Source organism: Ammospiza caudacuta, chromosome 4, assembly GCF_027887145.1.
Source record: "Ammospiza caudacuta isolate bAmmCau1 chromosome 4, bAmmCau1.pri, whole genome shotgun sequence".
Lineage (NCBI taxonomy): Eukaryota > Metazoa > Chordata > Aves > Passeriformes > Passerellidae > Ammospiza > Ammospiza caudacuta.
The window spans coordinates 60,027,767-60,050,049 of NC_080596.1; the positions used below are offsets into that span (position 1 = coordinate 60,027,767).

General features: G+C 39.1%; 1 protein-coding gene across 1 annotated transcript in view; it reads right to left on the reverse strand.

Annotated features, from left to right (window-relative positions):
- SORCS2 (sortilin related VPS10 domain containing receptor 2) overlaps positions 1–22,283 on the reverse strand; it is a 527,396-nt gene that overhangs the window by 346,090 nt on the left and 159,023 nt on the right. Inside the window, 2 exon segments of the mRNA XM_058804337.1 lie at positions 7,115–7,139; positions 7,142–7,181. Coding sequence (XP_058660320.1) covers positions 7,115–7,139; positions 7,142–7,181 — 65 coding nt within the window.

Below are 22,283 nucleotides of genomic sequence, written 5' to 3' on the forward strand. Positions count from 1 at the left end.
TTTTTCCTTCTGACACCCATAATAAAACATTGCTGAAATGCTGAAACCCACTACATCCACTTTTTAACTATGGTTTTACAGCACATTTTATATTTCCAAAATAAATTTAAAATAAAGATTTTCCTGCACAATTCAATTCATAATCGCACACTGCTGAGTATTAGCAAGACAATGCAAGTTGCAGCAAAGACAATGAAAGCCTTTGTAATACTATTACATGAATATGCAAATATGATCAAAGAGAGCATAAAAAAAAATCTGTTGTTCAGTAAGAAAAAGAAAATTCTAATTTTACGACTGCCTTTTCAACGCTGACCAAAACCTTTGCTCAGTGGAACAGGTGTAAATAAAGATATAATATGAGCACAAGAGAGCTGCCCAGGTATAATTAAGAACACTCTATTTTGATTGCAGAACTTGCATTACTCACGATGATGCATTAACTAGAGAAGGCACAGCTAGACATTAGATCCCAAGCTGAGTTCACTGGGCTAATAATTAGAAAGCCATTTCTTTTTAGTTTTTGACTTGGAAGGAGAAAATTTGATATGAAAATGACAGACTCAATAACTTCATCCCTTGGGGCCATTTCTTCAAAGTCACTTTTCAAAGCAGAGCACAGTATAAGGCCATCTGGAAGTGCAAGTTGTTGCAGAATACAGTTGCTCATTTATTAAACAGTACTTCATACCAAAAATTTCACTGGGGCACTGAACTGTATATTGGGGGGTTTTGTTTTCCTTTTAAAATTAATTTCAGGAAACAGCTGAAATGAATTTCACCTACAAGTCCAAAGATTTTGGAAACAAATGTCCATATTCATTTTCACACATTCTGTGAGCCATCTGGAAATTTTACTTTCCTGAGCCGTATGCTGTTCACTCTATCCACCTTAAAAGAATCTCCTGCTCTTTGTAGTCTGGATTTTTACTTTAGTGTAGGCCTGCACTCTGTCAATGTCCAAAGCCCCCTGCAGTCACTGTGCCCCAATCCCTCCTGATGGCCAGCAGGCTTGCACAAGTGAGCCTTGTCCTTGAATAGGTGTCTTGTTTGGGTGCAGACAGGAAGAGCTGTGCCACCACAGCCAGTATATTCCTGGCTCCTTGGGATTTGGCAAGCACGATGCTGCCTGGGAGGCTCTCCAGACTGTTCTCACCTCTACCTGCCACCACTGATCTAGACTTTCAACCTCCCACAGCTCTTCAACTTTCCTTCCCCCTCAGGCTGCTTTTGGAGTAAGGACTCCCAGAAATCTCAGCTGGGATATACAAAAATATTTAAGGAGGTGGGGAAGTTTCTTCATTCAGTATTTCTTTAGCAATAACATGGGGCAAAACAACCCAACATCTCGGAAAACAGGGCTACCTAGCATTCATCTAGGGCTACCAACATCTTGGGCTACCCAGCACTCAGCAGGCAAAGCTAAGAGGATCCAACAGTGCAGTTAACATCAAGTAATGTCATTTGTTTTGCTGTGGTGAAGCAGCAACAACATGGTGATGCCATTGGGAACAATGGCAATTACACAGCAAGCCACTTTAGCATTACTCTATCATTACAGCTTGATAATATGCAATAAAAACGTTATTAGCAATCATCTATTATTCATTGCTTAGATCAAGCTAAGAAAGGGAAGGCTGTATGTCTACCAGTAACAGGACTCTGAGCCAGTCTAAGCACAGGGTTGGAGGGTAATTCCATGGCCATAGAGTGCTGAGTCACCGCTGCATAACCTTCAGCAATATTACCATCTCCGTTGGTCCATGTATAAAATTGAATCATAATAATAATCTATATTTCCAATATTATTAGGAGTAATTAACTCAGATAAGTATTACCATTAATTTCATAGTGGTTACTAATTCAAATTAAACTATTTCATTGTAAAATTTAATACTTATATCTAAAGTTGCAGGCATTCAACAGATGCAAGGAGTTATCTGAAGTTGTAAAATATGTGCATCTACATATTTCTGCACAAATGGGTCCATAAAGTATATGCAAACACACACTCAACCTAAATGGTCAGTTGGTTTCAGCTCCTTCATATTGCAAATATGGTGGATAAATATGTGTGTGAACTCTGACACAAACAGCTCTAGTATGTAAAGTATCTTCTATGTATGCACAACTTGTTGCAGTAATTTTAGTATTTGAATTCTCAATTTTTTTCAGTATGCTAATGAGCTCTAACATGACAACCAACCTGTATCCCCAATATGTACCACAGTTTGGAAACTCTAAAAGTAGACCTGAAAACAATGCTCTGCTCCTTCTCAAAAAGTAATTTTAGTTTATATTCAGGAGGCAACCAATGTTGTCTATTTATTCCCCTACCTTATTTTGAGTAAAATAATTATACAATTTACACCTTGACAATTACTTAATAAGCAAATTAAGAAAGCATCAGAAGTAGCTGACTAAAGAAGCACAGTCTGGTATTTTTAACTGCATACTTCCATCAGCATTTTATCTTCACCAATTCAGTGCAACCAGACATGGCTGTTACAAGTAAAAACCCTGTTAATAATTTCATTAACAGTACTAGTTTCCCAATTTATTCAACAGTAAAAAATTCTAAAGTAATTCAAATTTAGGTCTCCCAAGCCTGTAACCTGACTTATGTGGGCAGGCATAAGTTACCTACACAAACTGACAATGCTCTGCAGAGGTACAAAAATGCATCACCAAGATCCACCCACACATCATCTTCACACAGAGTTCCCCCACCTAGGCATGTACCTCTGACTGGTGTTTTTCACCATTTGATCACTCTTCAAAGTCTGACTGCAGCTCCAAAGTCACTAAGAACAAAAAAGGATCACTACACCATCTCTTCTCATTCTTTGTTCCACTAAACAAGGGGGAAAAAATTCTTTGAGTGTGTCATGGTTTAGGCCTGGCAAAGCCAGAGCCCCCATGAAAATACACTTTCCCTGGTGTCTGCTGTGAGATGCGACCAGGAATAAGCAAAGTAGGCTCCAGCTTAAACATAAAGAAAAGTTTATTAACTAAACTACACAAACAATTACTAAACTACACACAAAAGAAAAAGAAAACACAAGGAAAATGAAAACCTCACAAAAAACACTCTCCTCCTCCTCCCCCCTAAATTCCCAATACAATACATCCTCCAAAATCACCAGTTCTGGGTCCAACACCACCCTTTAGATTGCTCAAACTTTCAGTTCCTCAAGAGGAGAGGGAGTCCTTCCGTGTGTCGTGGTGGCCTTTTCTGTCCTTGTTCCGGTGCTCTCACCACCGAACAGGGATCAGGGCTGCTTCCAGGGTTGTCTTTTTTTAAGGATGCTTTGTCCAGTTCCAGAAAAGCACAGTATCTCACCTTCTCACCTTTAGGACATCTGTCCCCCCCATATTTTATATACCCCCTGGGGCCGAGGGGTACCCACACTGAATCTTCTTTGGCTCTGGGACATTTCTCCCCCTGGACTCAGTCTCTGTATCACACGGGAAACATGGCTCTGTCCATGGCTACACGAAAGAGTCCAGCATAAAATGCCACTCCATCTTCTCCATCTTTCCAACATCTCTCACTCTCTCTCTCTCTGGTCCAGACCTTCATCACTCATCTAGGAAGGGTTAATGTTCTGTAAGGTTTTCATTGTCCAAAAAGGGTTAAAAACTCCTCCAGGCGGCTGGACTCCTGGCTGCCCCCCCCCCCCCCCCCCCCCCCCATCTCCTCAGCCGGGCTGCCTGCTGCCAGCACATGTTTACTAAATTTCAAGGTAACGGCCACAAACACAGGGCTGCACTCTCTCTCTCTGTCTGTCTGTCTCCAAGGGGGGGGGGGGGGGGGGGGGGGGGGAATGGCTGCCCGATGTCTCTTGGGGCTCCTCCACCCTTCCATCCTCCAAGGCCTCCTCACCCCCATCTCTGTCCAGGCCCAGGCCTACCACATGGCTGCCCCTCCCCCGCCCAGCGGCAGCGGCTGGACGGGGGGAGGGAGATCCAACCTCCGTCCCTCGAAGTCCCAAGAGAGCCTCCCAGGGCCGAAGCTCTGCTTTTAACCCCTGTGTGTTCTCGGAGGTGTGTCCAAAACCCACTGGCTACACCAGGCGCCAATATCAAAATCCAAGCACCCATTGGTTTGACCACGGCATCCCAGAATTCCTACTTCTTCCTTGTCAAACCACCACAGAGTGATGGGAGGAAAAGGAAAGAGATGAAGTGGATATATGTTTTAGAAGATGAAAGATGCAGTTTCAAGTAACAAAATAACTGTTAAACATCAAGGTAGGTTAATTTTTACTGACCAGAAAGAGAAATCAGGATATCAACATTAAAAAATTACCCTAGTCAGAATTGATCAGTTCATAAAACTAGTTTACTTTCACTTAGTGACTAAGTCACGTAATGACTTAGATAATATGATTTCTGGTATTATCTAGCCAGGCAACATAGGAACAAAACACTGGGCCAATTCAGGAAATAACTGGAGAGGGTCTGTTACCACTAGGGCACAGAACCAGATTAATGGCATTTCTCTGCTAATAAAAAAAACCCTGTATCATTTTTCACACCTGTTTTATGGCATATTTGCTTGATACAAATAAGAATGCAAAAGAGAATTAAAAAAAATATTGAAAAATATATACATTATACATTCTAGGCAGGCTGCCAACATGAATACAACACCACAGTTCCATCAGCAAACATGGATGAAAAGTGGTGAAGCTCCAACCATTTTACACCGAAGTCCCTTGACTGTAAAGGGACTTCAGCTTCATTCAGTTATTTAGTACAAATACTGAGCTACATCTCAACAGGGAGGGCACTACTTGATACTTTTGCAATAGTTGGTCTAATTTGCACTTTTCCAGCACTTTGTAACTCTTCCAGTTTGACAACTGTCTCTACTTCGTCACAGAGGGCAGAGGTGGAGGAAGGAGGTGAGCCCAGAACATAGCCAGGCATGGATCACCCAGGTAGCACCCCCTGGCCCAAGAGCTCATTTTAAGCACTCACTTCCTTTCAGCTATTCCACCTTGGTTTTAGAAACCACAGAATCATGGAATGGTTTGGTTTGGGTTGGAAGGGACCTGAAAGACCATCTAGTTCCAACATTGCTGCCATGGGCAGGGAACCTCCCACTGGACCGGGCGACTCAGAACCCATCCAGCCGGTCTGGTCAGCAAGTCCCAGCCTCCCTCCCCATCCCTGGCTCAGCAGGTTCTGGCATCATCACATCCAGGAGTGAGCTCCCAAGGGCTCTCTTGACGAAGTGGACAGCCCAGGGCACCCTGATGCCCAGACCCTGGCTGGTCTGTGCCCTGTGAAATTGCAAGACATACCCAAGGAGAGTCCCCCGAGGTCCCATCCCTGCTGCTGCACTAAAGTGGAGCCATGGGCACCCAGCACATCCCGAAAGCCTGACACCACTGAGAGAGAGCCCTGGGGACATCTGTGCCCAGCCCTTGGGGCAGGACCTGACCTGTGCCAGTACCAAAGCATCTGGTACATCTGTTTCTTGTAAGTAAAAAGGCACGATTTCCAGATGATGCACGCTCGTATCAATTTTATTTGAATGCAGTTCACACCAGTTCTTTACACCAGCTGTCAGCAAGGTCTGGATGACCTTGTTTTAAGTGTTTATGTTCTCCAAAGAAAGAAACATTATCTGAAGCCTGGTTTATGTTTATTTTAAAAGACCAAAGAGTTTATTTTGAAGAATCCAACTGAAAATGCTTAAAAGGCTATGATAGATACTCTGAAGTATGAATTGGAAAACTTGAAATATATTGCATATGTTGTAAGGGCCACTGACAAATAACAGAAAAGCAATGTGTGCTTACGCAGTTGGGAGTATCCAAACTGTCATTTGGTTGTCTTATTTGCACAAGATGTTGGACAAAAATTAAAACAGAAACAAACGTGCAATAAATTTTGCATCTTTTAAGTTTAAAGGATAGTTACAAATAAACTGTCACAGCCCTAAAAAGGGCAGTCTCCATTTGATCTTACTCCCTTTCCTGAATAACTCCTTCTTATAACTAGAAATACCCTTATTCTGCATGGTCCACTGGCCCTGGCCAGACTGAGCACTATTCACACACTGGTATGACAACAAGTTGTTACAGAAGCACTGTCACTGAGAAACTCCACACAGCTAAAACAAGGCCACCTCTTTCAAAATAAGTAACAATGCTGTTTTGCAGCATGTCCTGGAAACAGACTTTTCCCACTCCCTATTCCCCTACCCAGTCCTTTTCTTGGATTATCTCTGTAAAGGTCCTTACACTCACAGCTGAAGGTCGAGTCCCCAAACAAGCTCTTGGGGCAGCATGAAGTTTGTACGTACCTAAACCATGAGGTTTTAGATAAACTATTTGTTTCTAGACCAAAAGCTTATGTTCTACATTTGAATTTAACTCTCCTGTCATTTCTACTGCTAGAGATAACCAGCAAAACCAGCAGAGCAAATACTGGTGTAGTATCACATTTATTGATAACAGTGAAATACTTTAGCTTTTCAAATGTACCTGAGGGGTCCATAAAATATTTGTTGTGGAAAATTTTGTGCAATCTGTGCACACACAGGCAACAAGCATATTGGCATCTTAATTCACAAGTATTATGGGAATAAGAATCAGTTTAGAAATTTATTTGGATTACTATTTATTCCCAGGTGTCATAAAACACAATATAACCTTCACTGCTGGTATACTTCATCCAGACAATCCTAACTACTTCCAAAGCAGGATTATTTACTAACCTCAGTACACTACTCAAGCAGCAAGAATTCCCAAAGGACACATCCCAACACAGTAAGCATTTCAAACTTGTTGAGTAAGTTTGATGCACAATTTCTAGGAAAAGGAAAAACATGGCAGCTTGCAAAGTAGCATCAAGAAGTTACCTTGTGTTCTCCATCATCCTTTGTTTCTACTGTTAAAACTCATTTCAAACTCTAATTCAACAACAGGAAATTCATCCAAGAAAGAGAAGGAGTAGGAGCTGATGACAATCTGGATAATCTTACCACAGTAGCATCAGTCAGCTACCAACTCAGCCCAGCAGCAGTCTGGAAAAGGAAGGGATGCATCTATTCCAAGAACGACAGGAGTGAAGATTATAGAAAAAGCAGAGGACTTACCTCCACAAAGAGCTCTCCAGAACTTTCCCATGTCAGTATGATAATACTTGGTAAGGATCAGGATCACCTAAAAGAAAATTAGAATAAATAGATTTAAATATGTAAACTGATGTAGAAACAGAAACAGACATGGGCAGCATGATTTTGGGAAAAACAAAAGCGAGGCTTCTGAAAACCTGAGAAGTATTTGACCTCATTTTAACTCTTAGAGTTTTGCTTTTGAGCCTGGCTTTTTCATTTCTCTTTCTGGGAAGAGTGATTTCAGCACTTGAAATTTTCTGCAAACCTGGTGACTGTGAAAGATTGCCCATTTCACATAAACAGTGGAGGTGGAATTGTCACATAAATACCACCACCACCACCACCAGACAGTCCTCAAGGAATCTTTATGACTTTCTGATTAGGAAAAAACAACCTGGTTGCTTGTTTAAATTTAGGAGGCAACTCTACAGACACAATTTTTTTTCTAAATCCAAATGTTAAACAATGGTGATTAACTTCGATTATCCAGATTTAAAAAATCAGGGGGAAAAAGAGCTCTGGCCTTCCCCACAAAATCAGCAATGCAACTTTCATAGCTATCACTTTTCATTTCTTGAAGAATCACTTTTTCCCCTTCATGAACCAGCTCTGTGCTCAATAAACTACTCATCTGCATCAGCAACAGCCAACAAAACACACAAGCAAATTTTATCCACAAAACATCTTCATCCTTTGAAAACAGTCAGCAAGAAATATTTTCCATCTGCTCAACAAGTGACAAATTTACTGGTCAAATAACGTAAAGCTGTAGTCCACAAGCAGTGTATCAAGCTCAGTACTATGATTTATGTTTGGATCTTTTACAGGTTTCTTTCATTTGCTGCCAGTCCATATTTGTGGCTCTTAGAGCCACATGCCCATGGCAACCCCAGAGAGGCAGAACAGGCTGGTCCCCTGCACAGCTGGAGGCTTTCTTTAATGTGGGGTCAATACCAGTCTCAAACAGTTTGGGGCAAGCTGTTATTTACCTGGCACTGCTCTGACCACCAGATGAAATCTACAGCAAACAGCAACTGTAGGTGTTCACTTTGATTATTCAGATAATTAAATATGCCAATGATACATTTATGCTGCACTCCTTGTATGCGGGAGATTGTAAGAAAACAGAATTACAGACTGAAGATGTTATCACATGGAAATAATTCAGTGTTTTGCAGAACTGAGGTATAATACCAGTCTCACTCAAGGGTTAGCCAAACCTAATAAACTCACAACACATATTGAGATAAGCAAAAGTGGGAACAATCCATAATTCACAAGTATTATTCACTCCTATTCTCAAAAGAGCCACAACTTACCAGATCACTTTTTTGGGATTTGATTACTTATAAAAATAAAAGTTTTGCCATAAAAAAAGAAAAAAAAATAGGTTACTACAAGACTTACAAAGCAAAGGGAAAGAACCATTTTCTAAAGGAGATTGTATCTGTGGATGAGATTCCTGGCTACAGCCCAAGCATGTTCTACCAGGTCAGCTATTTATTGTATCATCAGTGTCTTAACTACAGCTTTTACTGGTGCTTGCAGTTAAGAAGAAAAAGAAAGAAATTTCACTACTGGGAGCATCTATCGGCTCCAATTATTAAGGAAAAAGTTTCAGAATGTGCCTTTCCGAACAAGTATAATCCCTCTTAAGTCACAAAAACTGATCTGGAATTTATTTTTTTTAAGAGATACAAGAATGCATACTTGGTACATGAAAACAAAAAAGAAAATACCTAAAAATACAAAAGATTATACTTTCTTTCCTTCCATTTATGCAGAAATGGAGGCTGAATCCTGAACTTGGTGAACCAACTTTCTTCATCCCTGTACATCCTAGAATTAGAAATTTTAAAATTCAGATAATTTTCAGCAATGTGTGTTGGAGCCATCCTGCCAGAGGCTAAGCCCAATGTTCCATTCCTGAATTAAACAGGTTAAAATCACACACAGAAAATCCTATGGTGTCATCTTCAGTTTTACCTGCTTTGAGCATAACCTGTATGGATGCATCAACAAAGAACTTTCCAGAAAAGCCATTTTTGTAGCTCAGCATCTGTCAGGAATGTTGAAGACTGCCAGGCTCCTGGTACTGCTGGCTAGCTGCAGTTCATCTGGGCATGCACACACCAAACCAGAAAGGCACTGCTGTTCCACACACCTCAACTGAATGGCTTTCAGGTAACTGCAAACTGCAGTGGGGAGCAGCCATAAGCAGTAAAACATCTTCTTGATGCTGCAGGATTGGTGCTTTAAACTGAGTCAGAGCTCTGAAAAAATATATGTCAATACTTTCCAATCTGACTGGTAAATTAATGTAAAAATTTAAATACCTTATTTTGCACTTTGGAAGTGGAGAGAATGACTTAGTAGGAAAAACAAAGCCATCAGAAGCTATCTCTGAACTCTCTAATAACATTAGCAGATTCCTGTCATGAATTAAGAAGAATGAAGCTGCTGAGGGGCTAACCATCATGTCAACTCTGCCAGTGGATTTCATCCCAGTATCTGAATAATGGAGGCCAGCTATTTAACAGATTTTACAGCACAGTCCTTTTGCATGAGGGCACCTTTTCAAGTGATCCTGAAAACAGGATCCAGGCTGACCATAACGGCAGTTTTTCTAAATTAATAGATAGATCCAAAGAACAGAAAGAATTATTTCACAGTGAAAGCATAAAGGTCTTCAGGATCTCTGGATTCTACCCATCATTTTTAAGAGCAGAAGCCTGTTTCACTAATTTCATTTTAATGAGACTCCATAATTACAAGGATTTTACAGGCTGGATTGAAGCCAGTGGTTCATACACATGGCTCTCTAGTGAAAGTGCTTGGGTGGCCTGTGGTGGGGAGAGACACAGCAGCAACTGAGCAGTGATCAAGGATATGATTCTTAACCACCTCATATTACCATCACTCATGGACAGCAACAACAAATTTAACTTTTTTCTCTTATTATTTTACAGCTAAATTAAATGTAGGCAATGAAGGAGAATTAAGATTTATCAGATTTTTTTACTTAAAGTTGAATTTATAGGATTATCTAGAAATCTCCAGTCCATTCAGACTTCCAGAGACTTGTGAATCCATTTTAAACCATTTAAACTTAAATTCGCCCATATTTCTTTGAGTTCCCTCCCAGAGTATGACAATGGAGATGACAACAATGATTACTGTTGTGCTCTAGGGACCTGTGAATATCTGATGGTGCTTCTGGACAAAAATGCTGAAAGGGAAAAAAAGAAAGTGAAAACTTACAGCTTTTATCACAAAATTGATACTCTATTACCTGCTTCTTTACCAAAGCCTTTGGTAAAGGCCTCTCCATAAAGCCAGTATTTCTCTCTATGTGCCATGGTATGGTAGATAAATCCCTTATGAATTCCAAGAATCAAATGCAATGTGCATTAGAAGTTAGTTTTCCATGGAAGAAATAACTAGCTTCAGTCAACTTCTCTGTGTTGGGCCTTCATAAATTTCTCTACCTCATCCTCCCCCCTCCTTTTTTGGTGGGGAGAGGGACAGTAGGGTGCACAGATGGAATTTTGATTCTCCCACATCATTCCCCTGCTTCCATAACTTCGTTCCGCCTGTGTGAATTCTCAGTAGCCACAGCTCCAAACTGTTCTTCAAACAAAGGAGTTGAATAAGTTTTGATCCAAAATTCTTTCTGGATATAAAGCTGTCTTCAGGGGTGCACTGGGTTTTCAGTGAATGACAGACCAGAAAAACAAATGGAAAATTCCAGATATTATTACCGGTGAATAATGAAAGTTAGAATGATCTATGTTTATCCCCTCTCCTTTCCCGTTGCTCTCCTCTGAAAATGCTTTGCAGCAAGTCTGGGCTGAAAAGAGAACAACTTCACTTTACAAGACACAATGTGCTTTTAATCATTTCCTAATAAAATTTTGGCTTTAAGAAGCCCATTTTAATCCTCTGTTTTCATCACCATGCAAGCTAAGGGGGCTGAGAAGGGAAAAAGGAATGAATTCTAGATCAATCACCTTTCCTGGTGTTTATATTTTATCTTTCTGTGGAGGATTTGCTAAAGTCGTTTTCTTTTTGATAAACATCAACTTTTGGAAAACTATTTTATTTTTTCCCCATGCTCCCTCCATGATGCTTTTTTTTCATGGACCACTCTTAACAAAGATCTCTCTTTTTCTATCTACATGCAGATTGTTACAGATAAAGTTTTATTTGACCCCTGAAATTTTCGATTTTAGATTTTGGGATATTTTTAATCTATGTACAAGTTTCATAGCAAAAATCTCATACTTTCAAATGCACAATTATAAGTATGATTGCAAGTTTTTGTCTTTTCTCAAGTTTTTAGACAGTGAGAGCATGCTGTAAGTACTTCTGGGCAGCCAGAGCTACCAGGAAAATAAACTCCTCAGACAGATTCAAGTTTCTGCAAACTTTTTAGCATCTGCTTAATTTAATTCATGTGAATGAACCCACTGAAATCCAAAGAAGTGTTTATGAGAGGCACTTAATACCCTGTATGACTGGAACATAAGCTGCTGTTTTGCTCAAGAACAGAGCCTCACTCACCTTTTCAGCTATTTAACTATTCCACTGTACACCACAACTATTTTGGGGAGATCAAGAGGTTCTAGGAACATCCTATTAATTTTTCACTACCACCCCCTGTAATTCCAAAACTTTTTTGACACCTAATAATCAAAAATCTCCCTAACAAATTATAGGCAGCCACCTACTGCTCCAATCCCTCAAGCTATTTCCACTTTTGCAGCAGCAGGCTCTTCAATCATCATGCTAAGAGCAGTGTTAATTTTCACATCTCTTATTTAAAACAAAGACTCTTAAGAGAAAACTAAAATTCAGGAAATTATTAATATGAAGGTACATTACTACAAGGCTATTATATGGACTAACATACTACTCTTAATAACTACATCATAATTTGATTATGCTAGGAAAACTAAACAGAAAAAGGGCATTTAGGTTGACTCTATTGCAGCACTATGATAAAAGGTAAAAAAGCAAACATTTAAAGCATTATTTGAGCTATTAAGAATTCACTGTATAAGTTTCTACTCCTCTCTGGTAATAAAGTTCATAAAAGCAATACATGATTTAATATGAAATACTGAAAGAGTTAGATTTCTATTTGTTCCAACTAAATTGTATTGGGAGACGAGAGGACTTACTGTGTATGAAGTCATTGACTATACCAGTGCACTTCTATTAAATATTAGTAATAATTCCATACAGTGAATTAACTCATAATTCAAAGTAAGACACAATAATGACTCAATTCCTGTTCTCTAAGAGGTATTTTCATCCACAAGAGCTGAATAAAAGCAGTGGTTGTGATTGCTTCCAGATTCAAAACCATTTTAAACATAGTACTTCACACATTGACCCTGAAAACATTCATACAGAGAAGTAACTTTAGGTATCAAATAGATTTAATCCACTGTCTAGCACAGAACAGGATTATTCTCTGTTAGCTCTGTACAAACACAGGACAAAAAGAAAATCTACTGCCTTCAGGAGCCTACAGTTCAAGCACAGAACACAAGTCTTCAACATCATCACCATCAACCTTTACCAGCTCATGCCAGATTTTCAATGCAAGCTCCTAAGAAAATTGTTTCTGTGATACCACTCCATATGTATGACACTGTATATGTATGGGTTGAGCTCCTCATTCCTACCTTTTAATTCTAAATCAACTGACTGATTTCAATCATATTCAACAGAGAAGTAGATAGCCATATGGCTGAAGTAACCATATCAGTTGATATCACAAGTCCATGGCATAGATGCATCTAGAACAGCAATAAACAAAAAACTACAAAAAAATATAAGATTGGGGAAGCTATATAAATAAAGAGGCTTCCCAAATATATTTTCCTATCTTGTAACTCGGGCAGCTGGGCTGTTAGTGCAGTTGTTAGCAGCTGGCTGCTGGATAGGCACAGATTTCTGTGGTACTGCCTGACCCACCCACACAAGAAGAGAGACTGTTATTATATAACTATTAATGATCAGACCCCAAAAATCAAAGTTTATGCAGAACTGGTCAGCCAATGTGGAGGGCTGCTACTTCAACATATTCACATTGCTGCTCCTTTCTAGAACCAGTAGGTGCAGGGCCAAGATTTCTGGGCATGCTGCAGATGCAGAGCTTGCTCAAGCAAATGGGAGGGAACTCAGTCTGAATTATTAGAATCAAATCTGCAGCTGTGGAAACTGTCTAACATTTTAACTAGTTGTTTAATTAAACTTCCTGTTCTTTTTCAAACAGCCTCAAACAATGTCACCTCTGACACAAAAATCTCCAGTTTTCTGTCATTGCCTTTTATTACACAACCAGAGGAATTTTTAGGTTTAAATATTTAACATAGCATTTGATAAGTTCTTAAAACCACATTTGCAAACATGCCAAAAGAATAAATTTTTAAAGCATGAAGCAAGGATATTTGTTTCCTGTCTCTCTAGTCCCCTAACTGTGATTCTTTTTTAAACACGGACTAGCTTTACTTATCTTCCCTACTAATGTATTCTAAATTGAATTAGCAATCCTTCCTGCAGAACCAAACTTATTATGTGAATATTCTTTTTCATTCCAATGAAAGTTCAAGAGGAAGCAGAGTTAACATTGAAAGATGGCATATGTAAAGCATCTTTAATCTCTTCCAAATATTTCAAGAATTCAATATTATAAATAAGCTGTTTACCTCCATCATCACTATTATATAGCTATTCACTACCAGAAAAGAAAAATCAGATTTTAAGTGCAGTTTGTGAAATATCCCCAGTCTCTCATTTAGTGTTACAGTCCAATAGTAAAATATAAAAATTTAAACTGAGCTTCTAATCTGCATCACTAAATGGTTTCTAAAGGCCAGAGCTTTTTTTTTTTTTAAAGAAAAGCATTTACATATAAAAATAACTATGCTTTTTATTTAAAAAATCATATGGAAATAGCAATAGAGGAGGATACCACAAGCTGGGCAGAGCATTCCTTTGACGCAGGGCTGTTGGCAGACATGCTCATATTGGTTACTCTCCCTCACAGCTGCTCTGTCTTCACCAGAACCACAGGATTAAGTATCATTGTACCAAATAACATCATATTTACCAGAGGTTTCATCAACCTACAATGTCCTCAAAATAACATTTCATTATCTCTGAAATGGCTAATGGTGTTCAAATGAGACCTAATTGTCTATCATAAAAAGGCTTTATAAACACTGTACATGGAAGCAAGGACTTTGATACTTCATGAAGATCAGCCAAAGAACCACACTGTATAATATCCTTCTTCATCATGAATAAGGACTGAAATTTATATTAACTGAATATTAGGTGCCTGAGTTCGTTCTGTATGAATGAGAAAGATAAACATAGGAACATGGTCTACAGAGTGGAACCTGGGCACACTCCTACCTGAAAGGAGTTCTGCCAGGACAAACATGCTAAAGACCAAGGCAGTTCTATTACAGTGACAGAGTGATGCTGATTAATAATTCAGTCAGAAGACCAGAGACAAAGCAGAGGCAGATGCAAAACTTGTTTCACACCTTTTGTGATGTGGAGCATGTGTGTTGTACTAATCAGCATTTACATCGTCAGAGATACTTTAACTCTGCTTATTCTAAAGCTGGAAAATTACACAAAAAAGAGAGTAAGGAGGATTAAATGGAATGGAAAAAAAAATCAGGCTGCCTAGTAAAACAGGAATAACCCAAAACAGATCTGGGGCTGATACCCCAGATACTTTCTAACAGAAGTCCCCTTGTCCCCCAGCTTGATCACCTTTCCAGTGAGGAGTGCCTGGATGCCTCTCCAAACAAGGACCATACTCTCTGCAGTTTCACACAGGGATAGACAAGGCCTAACACCACCCACTTTTCCTGGGTGGAAGTCAGTCTCTCTAGGACTGCCTTTCATTTTAACTGCTTCATCTTACTTATGTTGCTAAAATAATTCATTTCAGAAGCACCAACACACTGCCCCAGCGTAATGTGAGAGGGAACCATTCCCACCCAATGCCAAGCCTGCCTGCTCCCTGCAGCCCCATTCACAATAAATTTGGAACACCTCAAATGGCATTAACAGAATTCAGTTACTGTAAAATACTGGGAATGAGCCCCTTTGAGAAGAAGGATGAAAGCACATTTATCTTCAGCATTATTCCTGAAGCAGCAGAACTTCATATCCGTGCCAATGGAAAGGGCGTAAAGGAGCAGAGGGAACATCCAAGTGGGTTAGGAGACTATTAGAGAGGGCTTGGGAGCAGTTGGGAAAATTGGTCAGGGGCCAAATACGTCAAAGAAAACATTGGAAGCGACTGAGGGAGTGCTGGAAAGTTCTCCACATTCAGTCTGAAGCCAAACCAGGAGATTTCCAATCTGTGAGCACTGAGTTTTTGCCAGCTTTTTGTGTTTCCTCACCCAGCCTCTGCCCTAGGTGTCCATTACTTTAAGAGCCATGGGAACATAAAAAAGCTAAGTGGAATTATACAGCATTATCTGTGAAAAGGAACAGCTCTTTCAGCACATCATTTTGGATCCCTCTCGTCATACAGACACTGTGCTTTAGTTTAACCACTATGAAGTATAATAACATCATCAGTCATTTTAGAGCCAGGTTTCAAATTAGCCTTGCATTCCTATCTTAAATCTCTAATACGTTTTAAATGACCCTCAGATCAAGTAGATACAAGCAGGGAAAGATTGTAGACCCTGATAAATGAGATCTATATTTCTTTATTTTACTCCAGTAAAGACTTAGGTATTCAACAGATTCTTTAGAGACAGTTTTTGCATGTCAGCATTTAATTGGCTGTACCTAGAGCTGCAAAGCAGTTTCAGTCACAAACCCTTAATGTGAAATTCTCCCCCTTAAAGACTGATGGTTTTCATGGTTGGTCTCTCCCCATGATCACAGATTGGTTTAGAAATATATGCTAAGTACTTCTTTCTTCATGTCATGAGCACTACTGTTTTCTGTCTTCATGGATTTAAGAATAGATCCAATAGTTAAGCAGCACAAGAAGAGGAAGGAAAATATTTTAAATTCATGACTAGAACTCTTCTGAACAGTTACCTCTACACTTACAACTTCTTATGGCTCTTTTCTGTAGAAATGTGGTAATTTCAGTCTTGTGCCCCCTTAACATGATGTTTATTTTACAGTTGAGAAATAGAGACAGATGTATTACCCTGGTTTATCCCAACTTTAGGATAGGAAGAAAGTGAGATATCTCTAGAGATCAGTTTAGATGTGAACTGTTCTTTGGAAGTACTGTGTTTCCTAGTGATTTATCATACTGAGGACCTACACTTCCAGCTTGACCCTCTCAGAAAGTCTGGAGGAATCTCTGTCTTAATAAGCTGCTGGAGAAGTCCAGGCAGAGCAGAAAACATCATATAAAGTGAGAACAAACTGAGAAGCAGGATCAACAGACACATCTAAATTCCATATGCCTAACCCCAAGGATCTTCTTTTCTGATCCATGCTCCCAGACCCAACTCCCACATCTCCCAAAAGCTTTCAGGGTCCCAAGGCCCTTTTCCCTTTTCACTGCTACCCACACCACACCCACATATGGAGCCAGGAGGTCTGCAGTAGTTATGTGCTTCTGTACCACCAATGTCTTGACCTGTAACACAAACTGTCCCAAAAAGGCACAATCTTTCATATGGAAAAAAAATCTTTTTTCCCTTACCTCCTACAAAAACAAAGGAAAGAGTTGAAGAAATTTGTAAAATGTTATATATCATCTCAGAAGGTGTAGCAGACTAAATTTTTTAACTAAAATAAAAACCCCCAACTAATACTAAAAACCCCCATATTTCATTTCTTCAAAATGGTAGGTATGACCATGATATGATTAATTCCAAGGTTCTTTACAACATAACTTTATACTATGAGACAGTTAAAACTTTTGTACAGTGTACATGACATTTATTGTTGTCCTCCATTATACTGAGCATCTCTCTGGAACTATTTATTTTCCAATCATTTTTCCTAATGAGTTTGTTCTATATTTGAATTACAAATGCCTGTCTCTATTTATATTTTATTTCTGAAACTTTAGAGAATAGTCTTCTCTGTTTACCAGTCAACAGTCTTTTTCTTATGGAAATTAACTTATCCCAAAACAAAGAAAAAAATCTGAACCTTTAAATTCTTGCAAATTGTTTTTCCTCAAGTTAGGGTTTTAAGTGATGCCATGACAGAAAGACAGTAATAGCCAGAGCTCAGAAGCCACAGTCCACAACCAACGGCAGCTTTTCAGCTCAATGTTGTCTAGCAAATGGATGTTTTTGTTGCTCCCTCCTCCCCCTTCCATAACCATGCACTTACTTAGAGTCTGACCCAAAGTCTGAACCAATTGGAATCTGGATTGAGCCCATTCTAAACACAGGAAAAATAAATCAGATCTTGAAATTTCTTACGAGAAGAGAAGGGTCCAGTTTTGATGAAACCTGTCTCTCACATTCTGTGCACAGGAAAAACAACCACATTGTATTTTCCACTAAATGCATGTAATTGTACAAATTTTTTACTTTAAATGTCAACTTATAATGGACATGAAACCACTGCAAGAGAATAGCTAGAGCAAAACTTCAAGATGCAAGCTTTTTCACCATACAGTGTGAATTTACACTGCCAGAGGTATCTCTAAATAGACATTTCTGAAGTAAAGTTCACTCAAAAAGTACAAGAGAAAGCAAGCAGAACTACTGGAAATTACCTCAGACCTATTATGTCAATCCCTGATCAACTACACACATTATTTTTTTTTAATACTGTATTTTGCAATAATTTTATAAGATTAGAGGCCACAGGAAAAATGCATCACCCATATGTCTAAAACAACATTCAATTACTTTCATTTCCCCACTTTGGAAGGATAAATAGCTTTTCATCAGTAGAAATTATTTTCCAACCTCTCCCAAGCCCATCCTCATCTTAGACAAGGCAGTAGGCCTGTATTTTTCAGAGGCAAATAGAAGGAAAAAGAGGCTTTCAGTGCAGCCCAAGAAATAGCTGCAGAAGATTATTTTGTAGACACAGTAAAATGAATAAAACATCTGTTCAAGACTACTCAGCCACCTCCTGAAGACAGAAGCATGTCAAAACTGACCAAGTTTTAGGGGGGGAAAAAATAACCCAAAAAAACTTCTATTTTCCTGCCAATTCTTCCATGAATTGTCTTTTTCCAAATAGAAGACCAGTGACATCTCTTCAGGAAACAGAGTGTTAAAAATAAGGAAACTAAAGTTTGTTTAAGCTCAAATTTGACTTTTAATAGTCGTTTGTATGAATGGTCTCAACAAAAATGTTGGGGCATGATATAGGAAAAATAGAGAGCAAAGTGGCTCAGGCTTTCTTTCTGAGACTTAAAATGAGCAAGGACAACAATCACACTAGTTAATTAATAAGTATCCCTATTACTGCTGTGTGAAGAGAGAAATTAAAAATGCTAAAGCCCAACATCGGGAGATTTTAGCTCAGTCCAGGGATTTTCTACCTGTGTTCACAAACTGCCCAGCTCAGAGCACTACCCACAGACACCTAAGCAATTTCTGGGGCATTGATTCCATATCAACAGGGAAAGAAATCAAGCCCCCTCAATATTCCCTGGTCTGGAGACGGTGAAAGAATCTTTAATCTCTGTGACAACAAATTGACAGCAATTTACCCAATTTTTTCTTTTTTTTGCAGCTTATCTATCCCTTCCCCAAATCACAACACAAACACTCTGCAGTGCCTTTCTCAGGAAGAAGGCATAATACGTACACCTCTTAACCAGGTGTGCTTATAAACTAAGTTACCAATAGATGATGATCCAAATAAAATTTCCTAAAAGAAAGAAGAGATCCAGTTTATGGACATAAAGGTCAGGGGACTACAGTGAAGTAGAAATTATCCAATATCTGGAAATAATGCAAGTCCTCCAAGAATATAATAAACAGGCAGTAAATGTGCTATCAGAGAAATGCATCACCCAGGAAGGGAGAAACAGATACTCAAACACAAATTCTGTTTCTTGGTTTCTATTTTAATTAAAGCAGTGCCTATTTTCTCAGTGAGTTACGCTATTTGGAGATCTGTCAGTCCGTAAGAATTTTTTACTGCTCAGTGCCTTAAGAAAAACAGAGAAACATGCAGGGTCTCTGGTCACAGTTCAGGCAAGTTTTTGTTTTGGTTTTAGCATCCTGGTAGCTAGGGTTGGCCCTCCTTCCCTTCGTGGTTTTTTTCTTTTTTGTTTTTTTATTTTTTCAGAGCAAAGAACACTAACAGTCTGTGGCTGTGCATGACTGGTTAACACAAAGACAGAGATCTGCAAACTTCAGTCCCAACTCCCCAGCTCCAGAAACAGCATTATGGATGGATAATAAGAAGTGTAATCTGAATTTTGCAAAATGGATTTGTGTCCAAAACCTAGACTAGTTGCTAATTCTTTCTTTTACTTAAAAAGAAAAAAGCAACTTACCTATTCCTCCCCCCACAAATCAATGCATTATAGATACATTTCTCTGGATCTGTCTTTAATTATTAATTACCTTTCAGCTCTGCAGTGACTCTCATGGTTATTTCACCCTGATAGACCAGAGAAAAGGGTCCATCCCACTGCAGCTAGAAGAGAGGTAGGAAGATGGACAAAAGCAAAAAGGAGGGGGAAGGTGGGAATTGGCAAGCTTCCACGGCAGTTTGTTTATTTTAGTTTCCAAGATTATGAAAATTTTATTTTCAACACCAAAGGAAAAAGGCAGAAATAAAAAATCAAATAACTGCCTGGAGCTAAATGTTTCCTGCTTAGAATTGAGCTGCAAATCTGTAGAAATAGATATTTCTGCAACTATAACCTTAATTCTAATAGTGTTTGATACAGTGAAATGTATCAGTCCTCATAGCAGGTAATGGGAGATAATGATCACAAAGCCAAATGTTTTCTGGCTAAATTCATAATGAATCCAAGTGGATAAAGGCTACAAAGTGTTACTAGGGTGGCAGGGAAGGTAATGCTTTCCTGAACTAAAAAAGTATTTTTGCTTCCTGGCAGTGGTTCCTTTTTACTGCAAAATGAAGGATTTCTGTACTCAGGCATCTCAGAGAACCTGAAAGGCACATGTAGCTTTTAGATTCTTCAAACTGTATGTTCTAGCTCCTAAGATGTACTTGCAGTTTAACTTACTCTTAAACTGTATTTTGTGTAAGATATGGTGATTTTTCCTGAAGGCTTATGTATCAGAAACATTCTGATTTATTCCAACTGATTAATTTGATATTTTGCTCTTACATTGGGATGGGAAGACAGGGACAAAATCCCCATAATTGAGACTGCCGTGACTCAGGCATAAGGAGAAGATGGTGTCTCTAAGCAATGAGGCAGGAACACTTTTGAACAGTGGAAATGGCCCTCAAAAAGCATGAAACACAATGACATTTCCTAAAAAAGCTCCCTTTAAGAAGTGGTAAGCCAGAGATCTAGATCTTTGTGTACATTACCTCAGGCACTGCCTCAGCTCAGGCTGTGGCTGTCCTCAGCTCCCTGAAAGAACAAAAGTTTGTTGAGGGGTGCACGTGGGCAGGTGCAACTGCAAGAGGAGCCAAGAACATGATCAGGAGAAAAAGGGATCTTCTAGGACCTCCTGTAGACTGATATTCTGTGGTGTCAGGTAATTATCATGTTGCTAGAGATCTGCAGCCATTATAAACACAACCCTCCAGTGAAAGAAGTAAACTGAAGGCATCTCAGATGCTAAATCCAAAGCTAGAAAGGATCATCTAGTCCTCTCTGTCCATTCTCCTCTCCTACACTTCCAGACCCAAATCCATACAAATCAGAAACATACTTTAAGCACATTGCACAAAATGCAGCTATCTATGCTTTAAAAAATATACTGTTCCTACCTCTTCCTCTAGCAATGAGTTCCACATTTATTTATGCAGCCAGGCAAGTAACAATGACTTATTCCTTGAGTAAATTTATCTACCTTCAATATTTATCTACAGGATCATGTCATGTGCTTTTATAGAAGATTAAAAGACCTCTTCTGACAAATATATTTTCCATAAATAAGTACTTACACACAGTAATCACATTGCTTTTTGACCTTTTCTCTTTGATAAGATTAATGACTGGCCTCCCTGCAATTTACCTCACAAAGCTTACTTTTCAGCATCTGGATGATTTTTTGGGGTCATCTCCCTACCCCTCACTCCTTATCTTCAGAATATATTCTCCAGAACTGAGGACATTTCTGAGGTGACAATACCAGATCTGAGCAGCAGCAGCTACCAAAGGCAAAGCCAAGTTGATTTTCTTACTCAATCTTGATATACCCTTTATGGCCAGCCCACAAACACCTTTACAGGAACCTCACCACAAGTTTCCAGGAACAGAGATTCTGGGATAAGCCAGCATAGTTCTGCTATTGGAAAACTAACTTAAAAGAGTTTGTTCTTCTTTCCCTAAAAGTGAAAGCTCACTTGGCAAGTATGCCTAATAAAATCAGGCCATGCAGAGGAGGGACTAAATGAATATACATATACATACAAAAATAATCAGCATTTTTTCAACTACCCCACCAGGTTCTCCCTGAAAATTCAAGAGCTTTCTAAGCCCAGACATTATTCATCTCTCAGACTCCAAAGAGCTAGTTTTAATCTGTCTCCTCTTGCTTAGCCTTAGGCTTTGTAGACCTACCCCTACACCTCCAGCAATAATTATTCTAACTAGTCTGTGCTTCCCTGGGCTAATTGCCAGTAGAATTCAATGATTTTCTGCAGAAGAGCAAGCAAGTTTGTCAAGAAAAAGTCTGCAGCTGGAGACAAGGAGAAAAAAAAACGAAAGCAAGAACATCTTCCAGGTTCAGTTCACAAATACATATATAGGAGAATATCAGCATCAAGAACAAACCTCTTGAGGTCTCTTTCCCATCAATTCAGTTGATTTACTCATTGAGGAAGCTACCCCCAAAAACCTTACATTGACTTCAGGGTTGTTAATTCCCAAAGCAGCCTTCCATCCTGAAAGCCTTATATCTTTGCATATGTAGCTTTCCATCTGTCTCCATAAAAGTGAATTTTTTAATTTTCATCTAATCAGCCATTTCAGATTATGTTTGCAACAACCTTCATTATT